General features: G+C 31.6%; 1 protein-coding gene across 1 annotated transcript; it reads right to left on the bottom strand.

Annotated features, from left to right (window-relative positions):
- Nucleotides 1-2,541: 2,541 nt before the first annotated feature.
- LOC123693770 (chitin deacetylase 1) lies at nucleotides 2,542-21,069 on the bottom strand. The gene is made up of 12 exons (XM_045638982.1): nucleotides 20,877-21,069; nucleotides 16,586-16,689; nucleotides 15,621-15,732; nucleotides 13,875-14,002; nucleotides 13,330-13,472; nucleotides 12,273-12,315; nucleotides 11,662-11,838; nucleotides 9,471-9,609; nucleotides 9,172-9,275; nucleotides 8,209-8,351; nucleotides 5,432-5,653; nucleotides 2,542-3,635 (listed from the first exon to the last, which is right to left on the bottom strand). Exons 1-12 carry the CDS (start codon nucleotides 20,956-20,958, stop codon nucleotides 3,557-3,559), a joined length of 1,476 nt encoding a protein of 491 aa, XP_045494938.1. The 5' UTR covers nucleotides 20,959-21,069; the 3' UTR covers nucleotides 2,542-3,556.
- Nucleotides 21,070-22,341: the final 1,272 nt, after the last annotated feature.

Here is a 22,341-nt window from a genome sequence, read left to right as displayed (position 1 = left end):
CAAACTATAGAAATCTCTGGAGAGCTCCTTAAGCATATCTTCGCAAAACCCACACAAATAAACACAATAACATTTGGGGTCGAGATAAGTCCTACAAACAAACTTGCTCTCAAAATAGGTAGGTACCCTACAAGTTTGTGAAATGCATGTTATTACAATATAGTAGATATGTGCAGAACTGTTTCTCGAGTCCCAGTCATATTACTTCACAGACTCTTATCTCGCTGGCTACACTTTGTTTATCGTCGGATTCACATTTATGAGTTCGTTATTTCCCTATTCTGGAGACATAAAAATGTCGGCTATAAGAATAACCCCGAGCTTTTATTTCATTCTGTACGTTGATAAGGGAAAATAATGAGCGGACTTATTCTGATCGATCGTGATTAACTTGTTATTGTCGCAAGTTAATAAGAAGGGACGTAATAACATGCGATAAGATATTTATGTAACTACACATCTTCGTGATAATAACAAAGGAAGATAGTTTTATACGTCGCCCAGCCAGTAATACCAATTTGTTCGCAAACGTTTTGTCTTATTGGTCCTATAACTTTATTAATCTAAGAAACTGGGTAAGTTACATAGTTTCCCTTCAGCTATTATATGGTTAACTGAGCTCGTGTACTTCTCTAATAATATTTATTAAATAGTTAAATGCTAGTTTATTATAATTAATATTATGTACATCTCTAAATAATTAATACTTATTCAGTCTCTCGAATACGTTTCAATTTCGAATTTATATATCGATTCGAAAACACAATTCAACTTCAAGAAACACAAATAAAAATACTCTACTTAAGTAACATAAGTAATTTAATAATTTTCGTTACTCTACGCTTATTATATTTTATATTAGCATAATGTAATGTTCATACTTGCCTTGTATATTCATAAAGGTAAGTTCACGTCGACCCATTTTCATCACGCGCGTAATAGTCTTATTATATTTTATGAAGCTCTTGCAGACTCGAGGGCGCCGTTATGTGCGCCGCTGTAGAGATATCCCTGGACCTTATTAAGGACATACCACAAACATGTACCTGTTTATATTTATTTAGGTACGTTTGCTTATTGCGAGTGTTTACTCGAGACAGAATGTAATAATCTCCGCGCTACGACTTGCAGGCCATTGACGCAATAAATGACTTACACACGTGTACATATTACGTCTGCAGAATTTTCCTTAGTATTAAGATTATTTTACTACAGACACAGAATACATAATAGTAGCTAAACGCTACAGAACGGACACTCTCCGCCTCCCGCCAAAATTAAACACTTACCTCACCCCGCACGATCAGAGATAAAATGGTCCATTTTTTTCTACAGGGACGATACGCAACGAAGATTGACAACATTAATCAAATTGACTTAAAGTAATTTTATTATTTTGGATTTGTGATTATCATTTATCGTAGAAAATGGTTAGATATTGTCTTGTTTACGGATGTATTTCATCAGAAAAACGCGAATTTTTTTTTTACGCTAGTCAAAAATGTGCCAACCATAAAGCGTTAACACACACATTTGCAGTCTCTACAGTGTGACTGTCAAAACGATAATTTTGCATGGAGTGTCCAGGGTGTGCTACAGATATAAAAAGACTCATTATATTCCATAAAATCTGGTAGATCCTTTATGGATAATTTTATCATTAATTAAAAAAATGTATTGAATTTTTTAAGTGCTTTAAAATGTTTGTTATCAACATACGCATTTCAAACCTTTAATGATTTAAAAAGTGTATGACAGACACAAAACAGCAGCCCATTCTTCAAAACAGAAAGCTTGAAAATATAGCATTTAACTCGAATAGCGTTTTTTGACCGTTTATGCCGTAAACGATATAGAATCCGTCAAGATAAACATGTAACACAAAGAAACAGAACGATGTGTTAGCAATTCGTTGTGCAAGATAAAAACTACTAGTAATAGCATCTAATGGTTGCGAATATGGTGAAAGTTTCCGCACGCCCGTTCGCAACGCAATCTCAAATTAAATCTCCGACGTCTGATCTCAAACGTGAACTTTTAGCTTTGATTATATTATAATATTCGTGTATACAATGCGGGATTGCAGCTCCTTTTTAACACAGGATTTTCTCCGCTCGTTAATGAAAGTTTATTTTTAATTACGGTGCAAATTGCAGCTGTACTAATTATATTTGCAAGTTAGCCTTTCTTTTATCTAAGGATTCTCTTTAAATATTTATTCCTCTCTACTAATGGTGAAAACCTAACCCAGACTCATTTTGTTGCAAGCCTTTGTCTTTTATTTTTTAAAGTGTGAGAATTTTTAAAGAGTTGGTAAAAAGATTTTCCTTGTTGAGTAAGGCAAATAATAAATAAAACGTTAAATAGGTGTGAAATACTAAAATAATATAACTTTACTTTAACTTTACTTAATATAATACATAGTAAGAAAATCATTTTGTATCTTGCAGTTTCTTGCGTATAATTTTAAAGAAAAAACTCAATCTTAGGAGATTGTGGTAAAACTAGTACAAGATTTGTGGGGGAAAATAAAAATACCTCTAGTTGTCATACATTTATTACATAACGAACCACATATTTATTCATTTTTGTATAAAAAGATAACAAGAGAAATCGAAACATATTTATAGCACCAAAGGTATACAAAGCACCAAGAATAGTAATTAGATAAAAACATAAAATGTAAAAGTATACTGGATAGTTATAAAAAATGTAAGGCTCTATATTTTTAAATTTTATTACACAGATATACAAAAAATTGTGGCCTCATCTTAATGGTATTCTTTCAAAGTAACATTTAAATGGCATAGTTTAACTATCTAACTACAATCAATTAATACAGATGAAATATCAAATAGAATTAGAATTTTGTTAAACTTACATTTCTAAAGTAATAAATGTAAATTAATTTTATCCAAAAATTCATGTGATCTATTTTGTCAACTTGCAACTATTATTGTCAAACAGAATAAAGGAAACTTGAGCAATATAATAAGAGGCTATGTAAGCCTAGAGTCTTGTTTATTGAGAACTTAATCTTAAATTCTAACGTGCAATGACTAGTCACTGCTACACAATAATATATATACAATATCCATTCAAATTGTTACGAAATTGGTAACAATAACCAATTATGTTAGAACAAAATGAATAGATTAAAAAAATGACAACAGATGACAGACGATCGCTATCAATCTCTGTATGAATAATGAACCAGGGAAGACAAACAAGAAAGAAATTGATGTATAAATTCTGAAATTGAATGGTGGCAAACTTGGGCAAATTTTGAAGATTTATTGGAAAAGCCCTTTTAAAATAATTGAGATACACTTAGGATTAAAAAAAGGGATTATAAAAGACTTTTAATGTAATTTTTACTATCGTTAACCCAAAGAAAATCACATTTAGATATAAAATTGCCTATAATTATGCTTATCAAAAGTCCTAAAAATATCTAAAACGTAGGTATCCCTCATATCGCTATCGTTAACTATAAGTTTTGTCATTTATAACACTAATGTCTGTCATCTGTTAGTCATCGTTACAATAAATTACATCATTTTTTGAGGTTATCGGGTATGTAATTGTCCTTGCCTGGAATACCCGTTCCGCCCGAGTCACCCAACCACGGATATCTGAAAGTATTACAAAGGTAAATGAGCTGGAATGTGATGCCTCTCGCTGGAGTGGCATTATTTTATAATAGGCTACTTAGTAGTAAGTAGAATCCCCTTAGTATCGGGGAATAACTCGTTAGTAACGTGAGGAATTTATTTATAAAGAACAAGTTTCCGCTGCTAGTACTCATAGTTCATACCGACACTGTACAGTCTAATACAATACCCGGGAATAATTATGTTATAGCTATCGGATATTTTCACTGTAACTTTAACTAACACTGATTTACGTTTCTCTTATCTATAGCTTAGTTTCAACCTTTTTTTTATAAATATACTAAATTCAAATAACAATGGGAAATATCATATTTAACATGATAGTAGTATTGAAAAACATATTCTTCGAATTTGTTTGATGTTCAAGTTAATTAACGATAGCTAGAACAATGCACATTGTATTTGTCACTTCCATTTCGTCGCCTGGAGATTTGCGGACGTGATCCACAAAGTCGTTCGTTCATTACTTTGTAATATATCCTGTACCGTAATTACTTATAATACTTATACAACGATAGTATAGAGAAAACTATAGCAAATTCTAGAAAAACACTAACAAACACAACACAATATGATAAAAAATATAAATAAATATATTTCAATATTTTATGTAGTAGAATATTAGTGTATATTTATAACGAAGTAGTTATATAATTACGTAGACACATTATCTAGATTGACCTTTCTTCGCTCGTCACTTCGCCAGTCAATCTTCAAGTTCCCAGAATAATTAGGTATATTTATTCTGAGATTTAGCTACACGTCATACCTATAGTTATGATTTATGAACCGAAACAGCCATTCAAGAGCCTAGCTTCAAAATAATAGAATTAAACATAATATGACATTTATTTTAATTGATAAGCAGCCTTAAAAAGGCATAAATCCAGAGTATAAATCTTCCACTGTTTCTCAGTTCTTTAACAACCGAATTATACTCACATGCGCTGCCCGCTGCCCGCAGGCTCGACGTAAAATAGTACAAAAAAATAAAATAAAAATGAACGGTAGCGTTACGTAATTCGTTTCGGTGTTTATTCCGTTAACAGTTTTGTTCGCTGCACTCTTATTGACGTCAATAAAGGTGTGCAAATAAACTTTTTTTAGTGCATGCGAGGTGCTAGCGAGCACGTGTGAACTAATGAGACTTTGTGAGGGGGAGTTACGTACAGAATGGATACGGGCTAGACAGACTATTAATAATATTAGGTGAAATACTGTTGTAGAATAAAATACATAGTTCAATTTATTTTTGTTTTAAATGCTATGTGAAGTATGAACCAACCGGGATGCAATCCATGATGCGTATGATTCGAACAGAATATGATTAATATCAACGTCATTTTGAATGATTATTTATTTTTAACACTTTCTTTTTTTCAGTTGTGCAGTACAAAAACTGCGACCTCTTTCATTATACTGGAGACGAAGGAAAGCGCGAGTAACGCTCAACTCGTCCAACTCACAACACAAGCCACGTCGCTTCGCGAGGCTGCTCGCTCTACGTAAACCCTCATACCAAATTTTACTAAAGCCCGTTATTGACATAACCTGAAATCTACGTAAAAGATAAATTAATTTTTAGATTTAACCTAAAAACCTGAAAATGATTACAAACTGTATTTAACTCGCTGATTAGCGGCTCAACGCACTTGTTGGGCAAGTTGCACGCCGGTAGAGGCAGATCTTTCTTGTTACATCTCCATGACTTGTAATTGATAAGCTATTTATATTATTATAAAGGACAATAAACTCACTGGTTGGGGCACTCGACACACGTCTCCATATAGCGCGTGTCCGTGAAGTTAGTGTCGGGGTGTTTGAAGGACAGAGCACACTTGTTGGGCAAGTTGCACGCGGGTAGAGGCAAGTCTTTCTTGTCGCAGTTCCATGCCTCGTAATTGCTGAGCAATTTCACGGAACGCGGCTCCGTCATCCACGTGAGCGCTTGTGTCACTGTTACGAAGTATACGTCCTTCCTGCAATGCGTGATGTCAGCTTTTTAGTATTTTTTATTCGAGAGTATGGAGTTTGAGTTTTATAATACTAGTAGCTTAAGTAAGTTAAGTATTGACCTATGAGTGAGTTATTTTTTTTTTCTTTAATAATAGCTTAATTTTTTATGTCAAAACAAATTAAATTGGAATTGTGAAATTATCTATGTCTAATGTCACTTCTAGTTGACTAGGATAAAGGATTAAAAATTTTAGAAGTTACGATCCGATCACACTTACGATGAGATAAGATGTTGTATGAACTGGTGAATCGTGATGTTCTTGTTGTTAACATGTTTAAAAAATAACTAAGTATATGAACAGAAAGAAATAAAAAAACAAAATGAAAAATCATTGCATATGCTGCTCAATAACATAATATTTAAAAAAATGTGGTGGTTTATTACTATTATTAAAATAAATTCTAATCCAATGCTTGTAGAATTGCATATTTGTTTGCATGTTTTGTAGATAACATTTATCTATTGCATTTGTAACTATATGAGAATTGAGTAGATACTAATCCGTGTGTGAAAACTAATAAACAGAGTGATACTCAATACCTAAATTAATTGCACAAATTAATATAAAATTCAATCGGACACTCGTTTATTAATAATAAATCACACAGAAATGTTAAATTTGATTATAAAATGAAATCCGATCATCATTGTTACCAATCATGGATACGCTTTGTACTAGTATTCGAAACTGAAATAGACAAATAATTATTAGGTTTATAAAAATGCGGATTGTTTTGGCGAGAATTTTGTATTTATTGAAACGTTAAACCTTTTTATTTTACTTACGAGTTTCATAATCCATATTCACGGCATCAAATTCATTATTAAGCGCTTAAAGTCTCAATCCTGACTACATAAATGAGAGTTTAAAATAAAGAATAATTGGACATCAATGCCGCTGTCAATTAATAGCGTTATTACAGAGCGTAATTATGTAAAATCAATTTGGCAGCGTCGCCAGTTAACGAATGTACCAATATGACCTATGTAAAGTAACGATAAAAGCCTTCTATTCAATTATCTCGCCTGGTTAACGTGAATTTAATATTATTCCTTAAATTTTAATGGATGCTCTTCACACATTATTTCATTAAAACGTAATTATTTCCATTATAATACCATATCGAAGCCACTAATAGCTTGGAACGTGATGCGAAATCAAAAATCTTTAAGTTAATATAACGAATTTTCGATGTAGGTACATTTAACATAATCTTTATATTTTTGCTTTTTAATGCAAAGTGAAATACGTATTTTATTATCTTTTAGTACCTAATAACTTAATTTTTCAATGTTCCGTAATATCTAGAATGTTATTTGATATTCAGGAGTTATCGAATATATTATTCAGTCTTACAAAAAATTTTGAGATATTTTTATTTCTCTACGCCGGGATTCAATTTGCCACTTTCTATTATACTAGACTTATCCCTTATTTCGCTGATTTGCAAAGAGACTTATTTATAAAGAACGTAATCATTGAGAAGGATTTATATCTAAGTTCATTTTATTTGCACAAAGATTTGTAGCTTTAGTATTTTCGTATTAGTATAAGGTACTATATTTAGATTTAAGTACCTATGACTTTCTGACTTTCCATTATTTTTGACACGGAGATAGAAAAATGTTGCAAAAGTAACGTTTCTATAATTCACATAGTATTCTATCTGTACAACTTTATGTGATCAACATACTTGGTCAAATTAACTTTCTGGGAAAGATTAACTAAATGTGTGGTTTAATGACTTTTTAGAATGCTCGTAAATCGTAACACAATTTATTTTAATTTGAGTGTCTTTCTCTCTGTGCAATATAAATTATTTTATTATTTATATTATATGTAATGCTTAATATTTATTGAATTGGCGCCAAGTCGCGTTCTAGCATACATTCCTTACCAATCAGGGTTGCCTGGAAGAGATTGCTTTTGAGCAATAAGGCCGCCTTTTAGTACGTATGTGCCGTGTGTTTCATTGTATTTGTTTATAGTATAGCTTATTTATGTTGGTATATTATGTACAATAAAGAATAAATAAATAAATAAATAAAATCAACTGTTTGTACAGGTACAATATTGAGTACCTACTGAATTATACCAATAAAAACCATGGACAAAGTCGCGAAAACCTAATAACCTTAATACTAAACAATTACAATGCATATATACTTTCATTAAGCCCCTGGTGTATTACAACTAGATATTAATATATAAATACATTACTTAAAGAATTAAACAATAGCGATTTCATTTTCTACCTCATTTGATATTCAAGTTGCATTGTAGTTATTATTTCATTATCATAATATATTTAAAATAATATAAAATATGGTCAAGGGTAATTTCGAAGTGTACTACGATTTCGTCATTGTTTTACTCTACGTAAAAAGGATAAGTTATATTTTTGCTGGAAAATTTGATATGATTAAATTGAAGTATGTTAATTAACTTTTTTAAAAGTAAACGAAACAATTTGCTTGCCTTCTACTAATGCAATTAAATAATAAGTATGTACTTACAACTCAGACACCCATTTTAAGAACTTATGGAGGCCTCGTTCTAATTCCTTAATTTGGAACCAATTTGTGTGGAACGGCATCATGTATGGCGCTCGGTTTTGTTCGTAATGCCGATTGAAGTCCTCTTGGAGCCATTCTAATACCTAAAACATTTATAGGATAATTAGAAATAGCAATTTAAATTAATTTACACAACAATTAGGACAAATATCAGAATTAACACTCATATAATGTCACAGTTTTATGCAATTAGCACAGCTTTCATACCAAGCTTTGGAAAATATATAGGTATTTTATTTCTCATCTAGACCTCTTTGATTTGAGTCTTAGGTCTTATTACTTAATGTTCTTATAATAATTATCTATTAATGAATAATACTATTCTTTATTAATTATTTCCAATGTTAAAGTTAAGTTTCAAATTGGAATGGAAATTCAATAGTGATTAATTATTGAAACTGAATATTGTGCCTAAAACCTTCCCAAACTTAGATACTTTTGATTTCAAATATAATTCAGTCAAGATAACTGTTCAGAATAACATTTGTAATACAATGAAAATGATAAATTTTGTATAGGTACTATTTTCAATATCCATAACATTGAATAGTTTTCAATTATAAAAGAAACTTGTTGGAATTTCTCCGAAATATCTCGTAAAACATTGTTATGTGCTACAAGATAAAATGAAAAATACTTAAGTAATATAAAAATTAAATAAATGTAATAAGATTGTACAACAAATGAGAAAATACTTGAAGGACTTGTTTCATGCTTATTTATTAAGATGAGAAAGTCAAGAAAGAAACTTTTAATTGGATTTATTCGTACATTACAAAAAACCAATGTCATGTTTTAATAAATAAAGTAACTAATTGGTAGATCATGGATATTAAAAGTATCAATCTACTTTAAAATTTATTTGAAATCTAATAAGAAATTTTATAATAAAAGACAACTCACATCATCTGAGTCGTGATTATGTAGCACACACTGGTCTAAATAAGGACAATGGCCGCCCTCATACGTCTCCACGTAATGCGCGTTAAAAGGCACCTCCCATAAACCTGAAAAATTAATAAATTGATGATTTATATATTTATATTTAATAAATGCATGCAATTAATTTAACAAAAATTATAATTCCTTGAAAATTTTATACAAAGGTCAACAATCATGGCTCAAATTATGATAATTTTGTTTTCATAACGACAATTAATTGGATAAACAATTACATATTATTAATAATAATTTTCTTATACCAGGGAATGATTTAGTCGGGCATGTTCCAGATTTGCATTCATGTGGAATCTTGTAGTCGAGGGTGTAAGGCCACACGGGGATGGGCGAAGGCGGCACTCCCACAGAACTGTCGTAGATATAGCCGAAGTCTTCTAATACCTGTACATCGGTATTTGGTTTTATTAGTTAAATGGTTGGTTGGTATAATTAGTCACTTGTACAGATCTTATAAATTACAGCATGATTTATTTGGAAAACTGATAATTGTTAGTGATTCCAAATAGGTAACGCATTGATTTACTACTACAGTACCTAAGTAGGAAAATGGGCTCACCGGATAGTCTTTTTTCACTTGGTATTATTATTTAGAGAAAAATATATTAACCTATATATGTAGGTAGCTTGGTGCATTATATTGTATGTATGAGATGTATTGACAACTACTGTAGGTATTCTGTCTATATTATGTTACATGTGAATCAATAAATACAACAATGAAAATACTTCAAACTAATTATTTATTTAATGATTATAATTATTAGGACATCATCATTTGTATTTTTCTAGGATGTTTTAGCTTTTTAAATAAAAGTATGTATTTTGATATAAGGTGTTTAATTTCCATAACCATTCCTTCGCTTACTTTAGCACTAGATAGCGCTGTGAGAAACGTGAGATTATTATTAAAAGGGTTTTCGGCATCACGAAGAATACGTAAATATGATTTCCCTATCCCTTTATAATAAAAGCCATCGTAATAGTGGTTGCAAATTTATAGAACAAAATCGATTTTCATGCTCTATATTATAAAAAAGAGCATGTATGCCGAACACACGTGTAAGAAGTGAAACTTCTTTGGCAAAATTCAAAGATACCAAAATCATTGTCTTACTCCGTGACGTGGGGGTATTGCCATGACGCGACCTTGAAATTTTTACTCTCAACGCGCCTATAGAAGTTTCACTTCAAAAGCTTATAAATCCTATGTAAGAACTATATTTTTTTAATAGTTCTTAAAAAAATTATAACCATTTGGTGATGTTCCATACGTTTTGTTTAAAATGCAAGACCTCAAAGTGATGGAAAGGAAATTTTCTACGGAGATTAATTCATTAATCATTATACTGATAAGATCGTTTTTTAGAAACTAGGATTTAGCAATGGCTTGAAATTGAGACAATTAGGTAATGTCAAACAAATTATGTCATTTCCGTCTCCTACGCTTAGTTATAAAAGATTTAGCAGTGCTCATATTATAACACGCTAACAATTAATTAATATCATATTACTTATACTAAGAACTGGATTGTCTCTGGAAATTTTACATCTCCCTGGCTAATGTTACATCCCACTCACTTTTATTTATGATTTGCTTTGTATTATCTTTATTTACCCCGTACATAAAGGTTATAACAATCTAGTTTATAAATTCCAGGAAAATGGTACAAATGAATACGTAATTATTCAATTACTGACAATGGATGTTTTTGTTAAATGTTCAAATAGTTCCGGAGGCATTAGGCTATTGTTAATCTGTGTTCTAGCTAAGTGCTCATTTCATATAATATATAATTTCGAATTGGAAAATCATAAATAATTCTAAAGTTATAATAGAATAGTATGCATAGTGCAATTAGTGTTACATAAAATTTCCATACAGTAAATTTTGAGTCATTGAAACCTCATCTCGTACCCTGTTTTATAATCTATACTAATATTATAAAGCTGAAGAGTTTGTTTGTTTGTTTGTTTGAACGGGCTAATCTCAGGAACTACCGATCCGATTTGAAAAATTATTTCGGTGTTAGATATCGAGGAAGGCTATAATATATCATCACGGTACAACCAACAGGAGTGCTGCCACGGGGGTGAAACCGCGCGGAGCAGCTAGTTAGGTATAATATGCAATGTATATTAATATTTTTAAATTTAATGCGATTAATAAAATGAACACACCATTTACTTTTTAATTGTGAATCATTTTATATGATTTATTCCTTTCTACCAGAAATAAAACCATCTTAAATAATGTGCATGCAATTTTAAAATTTATTATAAAATAAAACTGCTCGTACCATCTCCAAAACATCCGAGATCCCAAAACCAAAACAAAATTTTTGCCGCTCATTCGCACCCTCTACCATACAATAGAATCCCATCCATCATACATAGATATTCCCAGAATTCCAATAAGCAAAACTAGTGTCGTACCTTGAACTGCGTATTCCTGCCGGGCTTGAGGAAAGGCGCCCGCGTGCCAACGATCTCCGAGCGCGATATGTTCGCAAACTTGCGCAGAATTTCCCGCATTCCGATCATTTCGCCCGCCCATTCTTCGTAGCCTTTGTCCTGCAAGCCCTGTTGTTGCGATATCGTACCTGTCGCTATCTGAAACGGTGCATTGGCTCAACCTTCTGGAATGTTCTCGAACCTCGTGTTTCATATGAATAACGACTTGCGAACGTGAACATTCGAATACGGAATAGGGTCATGAATTTCAAAAAAAATATTATAAATAATATAAATATGGTTATATAGTCTAAAACTTGTAAATGAGTGAGCATGGGAAATTTTAAATTTAAAGGTTTTTTGGTTCTTTATACATTAGGTACGTAAATATACGAACATTGGGAAATAATATCGATTTGTGTTTGCATTTAAAGAAAATAATTTGAAACATTTAGGTACATGCCGAGGAAAATTATTGATTTATTGTCTTCATTCATACTTTAAAAAATGTGTTTGTTCCCTTAGAATTATAGAGATCATTAACAAATGAATGCTGAATAAATTTTAATTCTGAATTTTTAAATTTTACTTACCTCATGACCATCGTGAGCCAATTTTTGTACCATGACATAATTACTGAAACAAATAATTAAATTTATTATAATTGGTTAAAATTATCTAATAGAAAACGCGAAGTAATTCACATAATAATAAATCAGTATACCAAATAATGTATTATTTAATATGCAATAAATTAAAAATGTTAAATAACATTTACATTTCTTCAACATTTCTAAAGTTTTGATACGAAATGATACTTCAGAATAACACAACGAAGTTCACTTGCATTTCTAGCATTCAAGCACTAGTTGGTTAATTAAAAGCAGTTGTTCTTATAAAGTAAGTGCTCTCAAAGCACGTAAGATCGCGACGCAAATAGAGTCGAGAAGGCCTAATCGGCTTCATTGCAGATAAACCAATTTAACGGCTCTTATGTGTCGTGTAATTGAACATCTCTTATTCGATTACGTAACGCGCTTCTACAAAGGATCGAAATTCGAAAGTACTTTTAGACAATACAATGGAATTATGCTAAGAGCTATTTTTAGACTCTCCTACGGTAACGCTGCTGTAATATAAGCTTATTGACATGGAAACTTTCCACGTCGAGTCTTCGATGAGTTTAATAATGAAGAGTTAGTTTGCTTTACTTCGCAATATTGTGTTTCATCATGTTCATTGGAAATATTGAAAGCATGTTATATTTGTGTATAAATATTTATCAACCATTACAGCTAATATTATGAATTCATACTAATGTGATAAATACGAAAGTGACTCTGCCTATCTATGTCATACTTCCGAGGTCAAACTACTGGACAGATTGTGATGAAATTCAACATGGCATCATAAATTGCATACCTACTATAAGATGACAGAGAATATCTTACGTCTAACAAAATTACATGATCGAAATTATTGCTAAAATGAAAATCATAAAAATTGGTTTCATTCATAAGTTTTTACTTACAGCAGACTATATATTTTAATAACGCTCGCGCTGGTCATGCAATGGTTTAAGTTACAAATAATTAGTTACGTAATTAACATACATTACGAAGTATAATATAGATTTGGAAGAACACTAACCTGTATTCGTGCGATAAGAAGAAAGTGCCTCGGATCGGGCAGCCGTTGGGATTGCGCAACTTTCCGTTGAAAACTTTCTTGTATAAGTCGTAATTATTCAAATTGACCGCACCGTCAAATGTTAACATTATCATTTGTGGCGTCTGGAAATAATGCACGCTTTACTATGGAACCGACAATCGAAATAAAATAACAATCGAATCAAAAACTTTCTAAAAATGCTCTGTCCGCCCAGTTGCACTCGTAATAAAATATTTTGCATATTTACTTCCGGTTCTGACTTAATTATGTTCTCATAACACGCTTTTTGCGTGAATATGATAATTTTAACTTTACTTAATACTTTTACAATTTTAAATGGTCTGATATTCTTAAAAGTTGGGATCGAAATTCAGAAAAGTTACAGTTCAATAATTATAAATCTCAGAATCAAAACTGATTAGTCAAAATCCGCGCAGCATCTAATTGAAAATCCATTTGCAATATTAAAGCTATTCGTGTGCAATTCAGTTAATGTTGCATGCGAGTGCGAAGTTCTGACTTACATCCTCCGGTTCAAGACCGCCGGGAATGAGTGTACCGTCTTTGGAACAAAAACAATATGGCAACTGACATTCCGCCGGGTCGCATTTCGTTGCCAGATCCGTTGGTGCCTCCGTTATTGGAGCTGGTGCTAGAAATAAAGAGCAAAAATATTTTTGAAACACGAAACTGCGTACTCCTGTTATGTTTAAATAAATGTAAGGATATAGGAATAAAGGAAGAATTGCAAATTAAAAGGATACATTGAATGGAATAAACTGAAGACAATACAATAGCGTCAAAGACATACCAAGGCCGAAATTTCCTTGAAGGAAGTTTTCATTTTTAACCGACTTCAAAAAAAGGAGGAGGTTATCAATTCGGACGGTATATTTTTTTTTTTTTTTTTTATGTATGTACACCGATTACTCCGAGGTTTCTGAACCGATTTACGTGATTCTTTTTTTGTTCGTTGCGGGATGGTGTCGAATTGGTCCCATAAAAATTTTATTCGAATAGACCCAGTAGTTTTTATTTTATGAGCATTTTTGTCTGTAGGTATTTTTAAATTTTGCAAGTGCAAGTTTGAAGTCGGTTCTTTTTAACGCAGTTATCACTTGTTTATTTTATTTTTTTTATTTAGATGGGCAGTTATTAATAATTAAATCTCTTGAAGGTTGGTACCCATGGTATAATTGGTTATTGATTGTAATTGAAATTGTATATTTAATCTTTTCTGTTCTATCTTCATTAGGAAGGCACTTCTGTATGGTCATATAAAATTTATTTGCAGACTGCAGAGAAGTTTCTTACTTCAAAGAAATGAATACTAATGCAAAATGCCTTTGCTAGATTTTCATATTTAAAGAAGTCTGTGAAAGTCTCCCGGATAAAAACTTTCCAGAGCCTACTGGGCATTCATTTTCAATAGGTAATATTGGCAGTTACATTTAGGAAGTAATGATACATGATACATCTCGATTGCTTTGTAATAAAGCTAACTGACCAAGTTACCAATAATTGGCCACAAATGTCCTAAGATATTCCCATCTATAATAGTAATGTTGTACCTATATATATCCAAATGACAATAATATAGTGCCATAACTTCTGAAGTAACATATGGAAACTATTAGAAAGTTAGTTAGCACTATTTCGAAATAATAAACTTGTTACCGAGTGTAACAATAATAAATTGTTTTAACAATGCTTGAAATAACTATTGAAAATGTTCCAAACAGATTGATCAACATTTATTCGTTCATCGTATGATCAGATCCGAATGGCTTGGAAAATAACGCTAATATTTAATTCAAGAACACACGTCAGTTTGTACATACATATTATGTAGATGAATGTTTGATGTTGTATATACGAATAGTTAAACAAAGCTCGGAAGCGCTGTGTCGACGACATTGGCTGTATCTCGTGTTTGGTATTCGTGCCATCTCGGCAGTTTCACTTCCCTACTGCGGAACACAAGCGTGTGATGCATCTGATTCCCTATATCATACATGTTGGAATACCTGCTTGCTCAACCTTTGTTTGCTTTAGTAGCACCTTATTAAACATTGATTAATTTGGCGAATGGTTAATTTTATATCAGCCTTGGTGTTAAATGTATTATCATGCTTAGGTAATGAATGTCAAATACATAAATTAAGATTCTAAAATTATAATGAATATATGCTTTGTGTATAACTCGAAAATAAGACATATAAATAGCATTTAACATAATGTAAAAATATAATAATATTTTAGTTACTCACTCGTTGCAATAGGTCCACATCTTGCTTCAACCTTAAAAGTACAATATTTGCTGATGTCATCGAAGTAAAGTCCTGAGGGACATCTGTTTAAATATGGATATCCGTCTACACACTGAAAAAAAATATACACAAAATAAATTTTTAGATAAGAAAATCTACAAACAATAATAATTGTAATGTATATGTCTATGCTTTCATAGTATGCATGAGTCAGAACTCAATGAAAAAGATATACATCTAAAGCTACGCGAAAAGGACTATCACTTGGCATTTAAAGGCTGTTCAGACATTACATAAAATTTATATAATTGCTTGTTATGCGTTGTGAATGGCCTTTGCGCGATCTTTAGCATATATTTGTTATTATCAATAGGAATCAAGTTTCAATACTGGCTGATAACCGGTCGCATTAGATTGAAATGTCAAATTAACGGGCTATTATTTTTCCTTAATCTTCTTGTATAATTGCTAATTCCTTCTACTATTGATAGTAAATATTAATGATTGTGTTTCCGCATTTTATAGGGTTGTCATTTTACAGTTTAACTTTAAGTTGCAAAAATATTATGTGGGAATTAGTAATAACTTGTATAAAGTAAGCTGCTATCAGCTATTCATATTTACATGAATAGATAGGTATGCTATGCGAGTCATACAGACAAAGTAAAAATAACTGACAATTTTTACTACCTCAAATTCAAATTATCGACAATGAAATTAAAGAAATACTTTAAAAAAAGCTCTATGTTTCTTCCAAATTTAATTCATTTTATGATATTAATATATTTATGATTCATTAAATCATTGAAGAAAATATAAAACTTATCATCATGGTAAGTATATATAACTATATTTTTAATCTTATAAGTAGGTACAAAAAACCTCTTCTAAATTTAAATAAATAGAAAATAACACAGACCTTAATTAAGATTGTCTCGAAAATAAAAGTCAAATTTAATGCTTACTTGATAAAACCTCCTACATGTCGCTGGGTCTGCAAAATTGCCATTACCCTGTGTGCCTTCTGGGCAGATGAATTCTTCGGCTTCTTTATCTTTTTGACATTGTACTGCAAACATTATAATAAGGAGTGATATGAAAATAAGCCATGTTTTTTTTTTAATTGAGTAAAGAATATGATTAAACTTTAAATGGTAGGAACGAAGACGCTGTATAACTTATCTTCAAATTGAAAAGATATAGGTACCTAGGTATGTGCTGTCTACATTATGAACTTTAATGCTCTAAGATCATGCCAATGGTCCGTTTGCAAGATTTTCTCAAAAAATATTAATCAAATTATTACTATGGCATTGTAGAAAATTCGCATGGAATGAGATGATTTTTTTCATTAAATAAAAACACACTTTCGCATTTTAACCCTTAGCTGGTATCGCTAAACTTGGCCAACATAACTGGTATCGGGGGTAAAAAAAGACCCCACGAGAAAATTAAAAATAATTGTTATAAAAACAGGTTTTTTTTACTTTTTAATCCTCTTTTATTAATAAAGTAACTCTTAAAGTAAGCATTTAACGACAATATAGTGCTCTATAAAGTAATGAACCATACTAATTTTTCAAATCAAATTATATCTTATTTTTGGTTTAATTTTAGTGATGTTCACTTTGAGATCCATAAATTCTACAAAAACTAAAAATTAACATAAAAATATTCTAACTTTAGTTTTCTTATACAGTCTAAACAAAAAAAATGACAACTTATATGAACCAGTAACAAAATTCTTAGTAAAATTTCTAACATTTAGAACATATGATCGCTGTTCGCCAGAGGTATGACTAGCTGCTTCTTCTTCATCATCATCTCCTTCGCTGCTACTATCAGAACTTGAAGTTGAGGAGTCAGCTTCTAACATACTCTTCTTCCTAACAATCACTTATTTGTTCATCATCACTTACAGAAGCAGCTGGTCTGTTGAAGGTTTCCGGTTCATTTTCTTCTATTTCGTCATCTAATAATTCAGCTATTTGATCGTCAGTCAAAAAACTCTCCATAATGATCGTTTATAACTCAAAAAATAAAGAAAATAATTTTAGAATAAATTCAGACAAACTTACACAAATGGTATCGGGGGTGATTTTTGACCCCAGCAGTGTACGTACCTCGGCTCCTAGTAACAGAAAAGTAACACTTGTATGTCGTCCATCTCACGCCCGAGATGTTATGAGATTAGCTAGATGAACAAGAGTATAAGTTATAACACTAAAGAGTTATGACCAAAATTTCGTTGCACTGGGGTGATTTTTGACCCCCGATACCAGCTAAGGGTTAAATATTAATAACTAGCGGTCCGCCCCGGCTTCGCCCGTGGTACATGTTTACGTTTTCTCTACATAAGATCCATCCTCGTACTTCAAGAAATATAATAAAAAAAGAATTATCGAAATCGGTTCAGCCGTTCTCGAGTTATGCGCTTACCAACACATTTTGCGATTCATTTTTATATATAAGACTAGCGGTCCGGCCCAGCTTCGCCCGTGGTACATATTTACCTTTTCTCTACATAAGAACCATCCTCGTACTTCAAGGAATATAATAAAAAAAGAATTATCGAAATCCACCCGTTCTCGAGTTATGCGCTTACCAACACATTTTGGGATTCATTTTTATATATAAGAAGATTACCTACTTGGAGTATTTTTTTTAACATAGCCAGAATTAAAAACACAATTTAACTGTATCTGATATTTAAATTTAATATTAAATGGACAGACTCTTAAATTAAATTTTTATTGCGACCTTGACTTAATTAATTTTAAACAACAAGTGATAACTGCGTTAAAAACAACCGACTTCAAACTTGCACTTGCAAAATTTACAAATACCTACAGACAAAAATGCTCATAAAATAAAAACTACTGGGCCTATCCGAATAAAATTTTTATGGGACCAATTCGACACCATCCCGCATCGAACAAAAAAAGAATCACGTAAATCGGTTCAGAAACCTCGGAGTAATCGGTGTACATACATAAAAAAAAAAAATAAAAAAAAAATATACCGGCCGAATTGATAACCTCCTCCTTTTTTTTGAAGTCGGTTAAAAATAGGTTGGCATTTGCAAAAGTCACGCGTGTGAATAATCATTTAATTGATTTATAACATTTTTAGTCTTCCGAAAGATATCGATAAATGTTTATATTATGTAAAATAATAACACTGCACGCAACCATAATATTGTTAGCTGTTACTCACCTATTGCAATTACAATACTTTACATAACAAGACAGTTCTGCGGCTAACCAAATTAAATAATTTTGTAACTTCCTGTTGAATTTCTATATTGTGCCTATTAGAAGTTAAATTTTTATATTTACTATATAATATTAATTCGATTGAACTCATTTTTATTTAAATATTATTTCATCCATACATAAAGAGTAGACGATATTTAATTAAAAGGTTTTTCAATATTGTTTTTAATCCAAGTCCATAATATTATGTTATATTGAATTTTTTTTTTTTTTAATTTTCAAAAAAAAAATTAGTAGACTTATTTTTATACACTGTATAATATGAGTGTCCTAAAAAGAGCATAAAATATAAAACTTAGCTTAACGTATATCTAAAATCAATTATTTTCTATACATATAAAGAAGTTTATTATTATCAACCGCGAAGCTACGCTAGATTCTCCATACGAATAATAATTTAAATGGGCATTGGACAGTTTACCCACGTCTGTCTGGTTTTAACATCAGAAAAATTTGTATTCCAAGCTTGTCGTACATAATTTAAACAGGAATGTTTGATCGTCTATTTGCTGCCGAATAAACTTATACGTTAATTAATGTGAGAACCTAAATATAAGATTACACAAATAATATTCCAATAAATCATTATTATCATTTGTTTTATTGAAACATAAATAGGACGTATCAGACAGCGGAAGCAGTCCTATTAAATCGAAGGTAACGCAATAAAATTTATTTACCATACTGAGATGATCAATATTCGATATTAACTTTGCATAATATAATCATTCATTATAAATTAACGCAGCAAGGAATTTAAATTTATCTACGAAAATTTTAATATACCTACTTATGATAGGTAAGTCTACTTAACTTATAATCGTAAGTAATAATATAATTATTTTAGACAAGTGAAAATCCGATATAGGTACTTATACAATATTATCATGTAAGTATCTCATATTCATTATATCTACAAGTTTTTATAGCAATAATAACCAACATATTAATAAATTGGCAATACCTCTCTTAGTTTTTATATAACACCTGGCTAATAAAATTGTATTCATGTTTCGATTACCAAATTCTACTGAAAAAGAATGATTGTCAACATTTCATTGATTGTTAATATTTGGCTTGAAGGCCTTATCAAAATAGTCTTTGTCCATTTTAAATTCGCTACACACAATTAAGCAGGTGCAGCAATGCAGTCACGTGGGTCACTAAAAATTTAAATATTATTTTTGCAAGCACCTCGTTCAATAGGCCTGTCAAGATTTTTGTCCACTCCAATATTTGTTCTATCACCTATTATAATATTTTCCTCCGATATAGCTCTTTTGTTTGTATTCGGACCTATCTATGAAATATATTAACGGAGGTAGGTACTACGAAAAGCTTATCATCCTTAGATATTCAAGGCTGTAAGGGTCAAGAAAATAAGTTTATGAAGGTTGCTCGCATACAATAGCCTTTTTATTGCTTATGTCCATCAATGGAAAATAGCAAATAATATCCTTAGTGCGTATGTGGTTTTAAGCAGGTATGTTATGTCAATATCCTCGTTCGTATATAACCGGTCACGTCTCAATGTCAAGTGAAAGAAAGGACGTGCCAGATGTAATTAGGTAAGAGAGGTATGTATTGAAGGGGTAGTTAATATATATGTTAGTACACTTTCTAAACCAATTAAACGAGGAGCAGTGAACAACGCTATTAGCAATCTATATTAGAATGCTCAGATTGAATAACACCTTCCGATGAATTGAGGCGTCAGCTTTTGCGAGGCGAAATTTGCACAAGTCTCATGGGCGCTAATGATACGTTTACGAATGTAACTTTTGAATAGCTTTCACCGCACATTCGCCGGTTACGTTATGAACTGATAGTTCGTTGCCGTTGAAAAGAATCACACAAATGAAACACTTGCACAATAATTACGCATAAACGAGCTCGATGAATGAGCGCCGGTGATACACACTTACGACAAAGTTTCCGTTGGATCTTAATTAGGGTAAAAATCACGTGAAAATGAACTAACCATTCACAAATATGGCACATAAAAGAAAAAATCGCGCGTACGCGGTCATGGTCCAAACAACGTTCACTCCGTACCGCGACATAGCACCTTTCACTACCGCGCGGACACTGTTGAGTGCTGGACCCAAGAGCTAAGCGCCACAAGTCAACCACCACCGAGGTCCGTCTACCCGCCTGTCTGCACTGGCTTTCACCTCCTAAACTATGATGCCACTGACATACGCACCCGACGTGTAATGTTCACATTTACGAGACACGACACGCGACTTGCAAATTAAACGGACATAAACGCGGGTAGTTATCGTTAGAGAGACCAACTGCTATAAGATAACCATCCTTATATAATATTGTTAGATATTATTTATGAAAGATAATTACATTTTAGCTGATAGTCAATAGGTATGAAGACACGTTGCGGTACACAATAAATACATATAGGTATATAATTTAAAAAAACTTGTGACTATGCAATATAGGTACATCACTGTGAAGTTGCTATGTAGGCATGATTTTGACCAATAAAACTTTTATTTTATATATCAACTAAATATGCCTAGGTAGGCTATATTATAATAAAACTGAATCGCTAACTATTATATTCTATGGCCAAAGTATGGTAGTAGTGGCACATTGAGTGGCATTGCGTAAAACTTGAGAACGGCTCAACCAATATGCCAATTTTTTTTTTAACGTTTTTGTTAAGGAACAGGGAAGGTTCTTAAGGAGAGAAAAACGAAAAAGGGACAATGACGCAGATCAACGTCTTCTGGAGCAGCTAGTGAATTATAAAAGGATTGAAAAATTATTATATAAGATTTTGAAACTGTTCTAACTATCTACTGGATCTGGCATGCGGATGGATGGATGGAAGTCAAATCGAAGTCGATGCCCAAAAAGTAAAACATGTAGGTAGGTAATCATGCGAAGCGTATTTTAGTGTAAAAGGGTGTAGAAAAATTGACCTCCTGTTTGTAAAATCGGTAAAAAGTGCGCGGGATTGAAATTTGATTTTAAATACCACTTGTTTGTGGCGAAGTGCCTTTAAGTTTCGGTTAATAAATTAGAACAAAGAAAAGTACCACTAGTTATTTGAAATTTAACGTCAACAAGTGTATGTAATTCTACTACATTCTATTGTTCATCATGAAACTTCGTTGTAGGTATCTACCTGATTATCTTCGTTGTCCTAGGCATGACGAAAATTTTGAAATCCTCTTCCATAATGTGTGTATACGTTTACTATACAAGAAAAACCCTATATTTCGGTAATATACTTAAATTTAACGAAGATAAAAGCCATTTTTCAAAAAATATTTATCAACTGTGCCAAAACAGCTCGGAGGTGTCATGGCGTAAGCGTGACGTCACTCTTTAGTAAATACGTAATTATTTGTATGCATTGCGAAGAAAATTAAAAAAATATTTATTTAATATGTGTTATAGAAACGAATTTCAAAGTTTATAAG

Source organism: Colias croceus, chromosome 8 (assembly GCF_905220415.1).
Source record: "Colias croceus chromosome 8, ilColCroc2.1".
Taxonomy (NCBI): domain Eukaryota; kingdom Metazoa; phylum Arthropoda; class Insecta; order Lepidoptera; family Pieridae; genus Colias; species Colias croceus.
This window is presented reverse-complemented; position numbering and strand designations above follow the sequence as displayed.

Coding starts and splice junctions, on each gene's coding strand:
- LOC123693770 (XM_045638982.1), bottom strand. CDS start 20,958: ATGTCGCGGTACGGAGTGAACGTTGTTTGGACCATGACCGCGTACGCG. Junction 16,690..20,876: donor ATGTGCCATATTTGTGAATG/GTTAGTTCATTT, acceptor TAATGTTTGCAG/TACAATGTCAAAAAGATAAA. Junction 15,733..16,585: donor CATGTAGGAGGTTTTATCAA/GTAAGCATTAAA, acceptor ATTTTTTTTCAG/TGTGTAGACGGATATCCATA.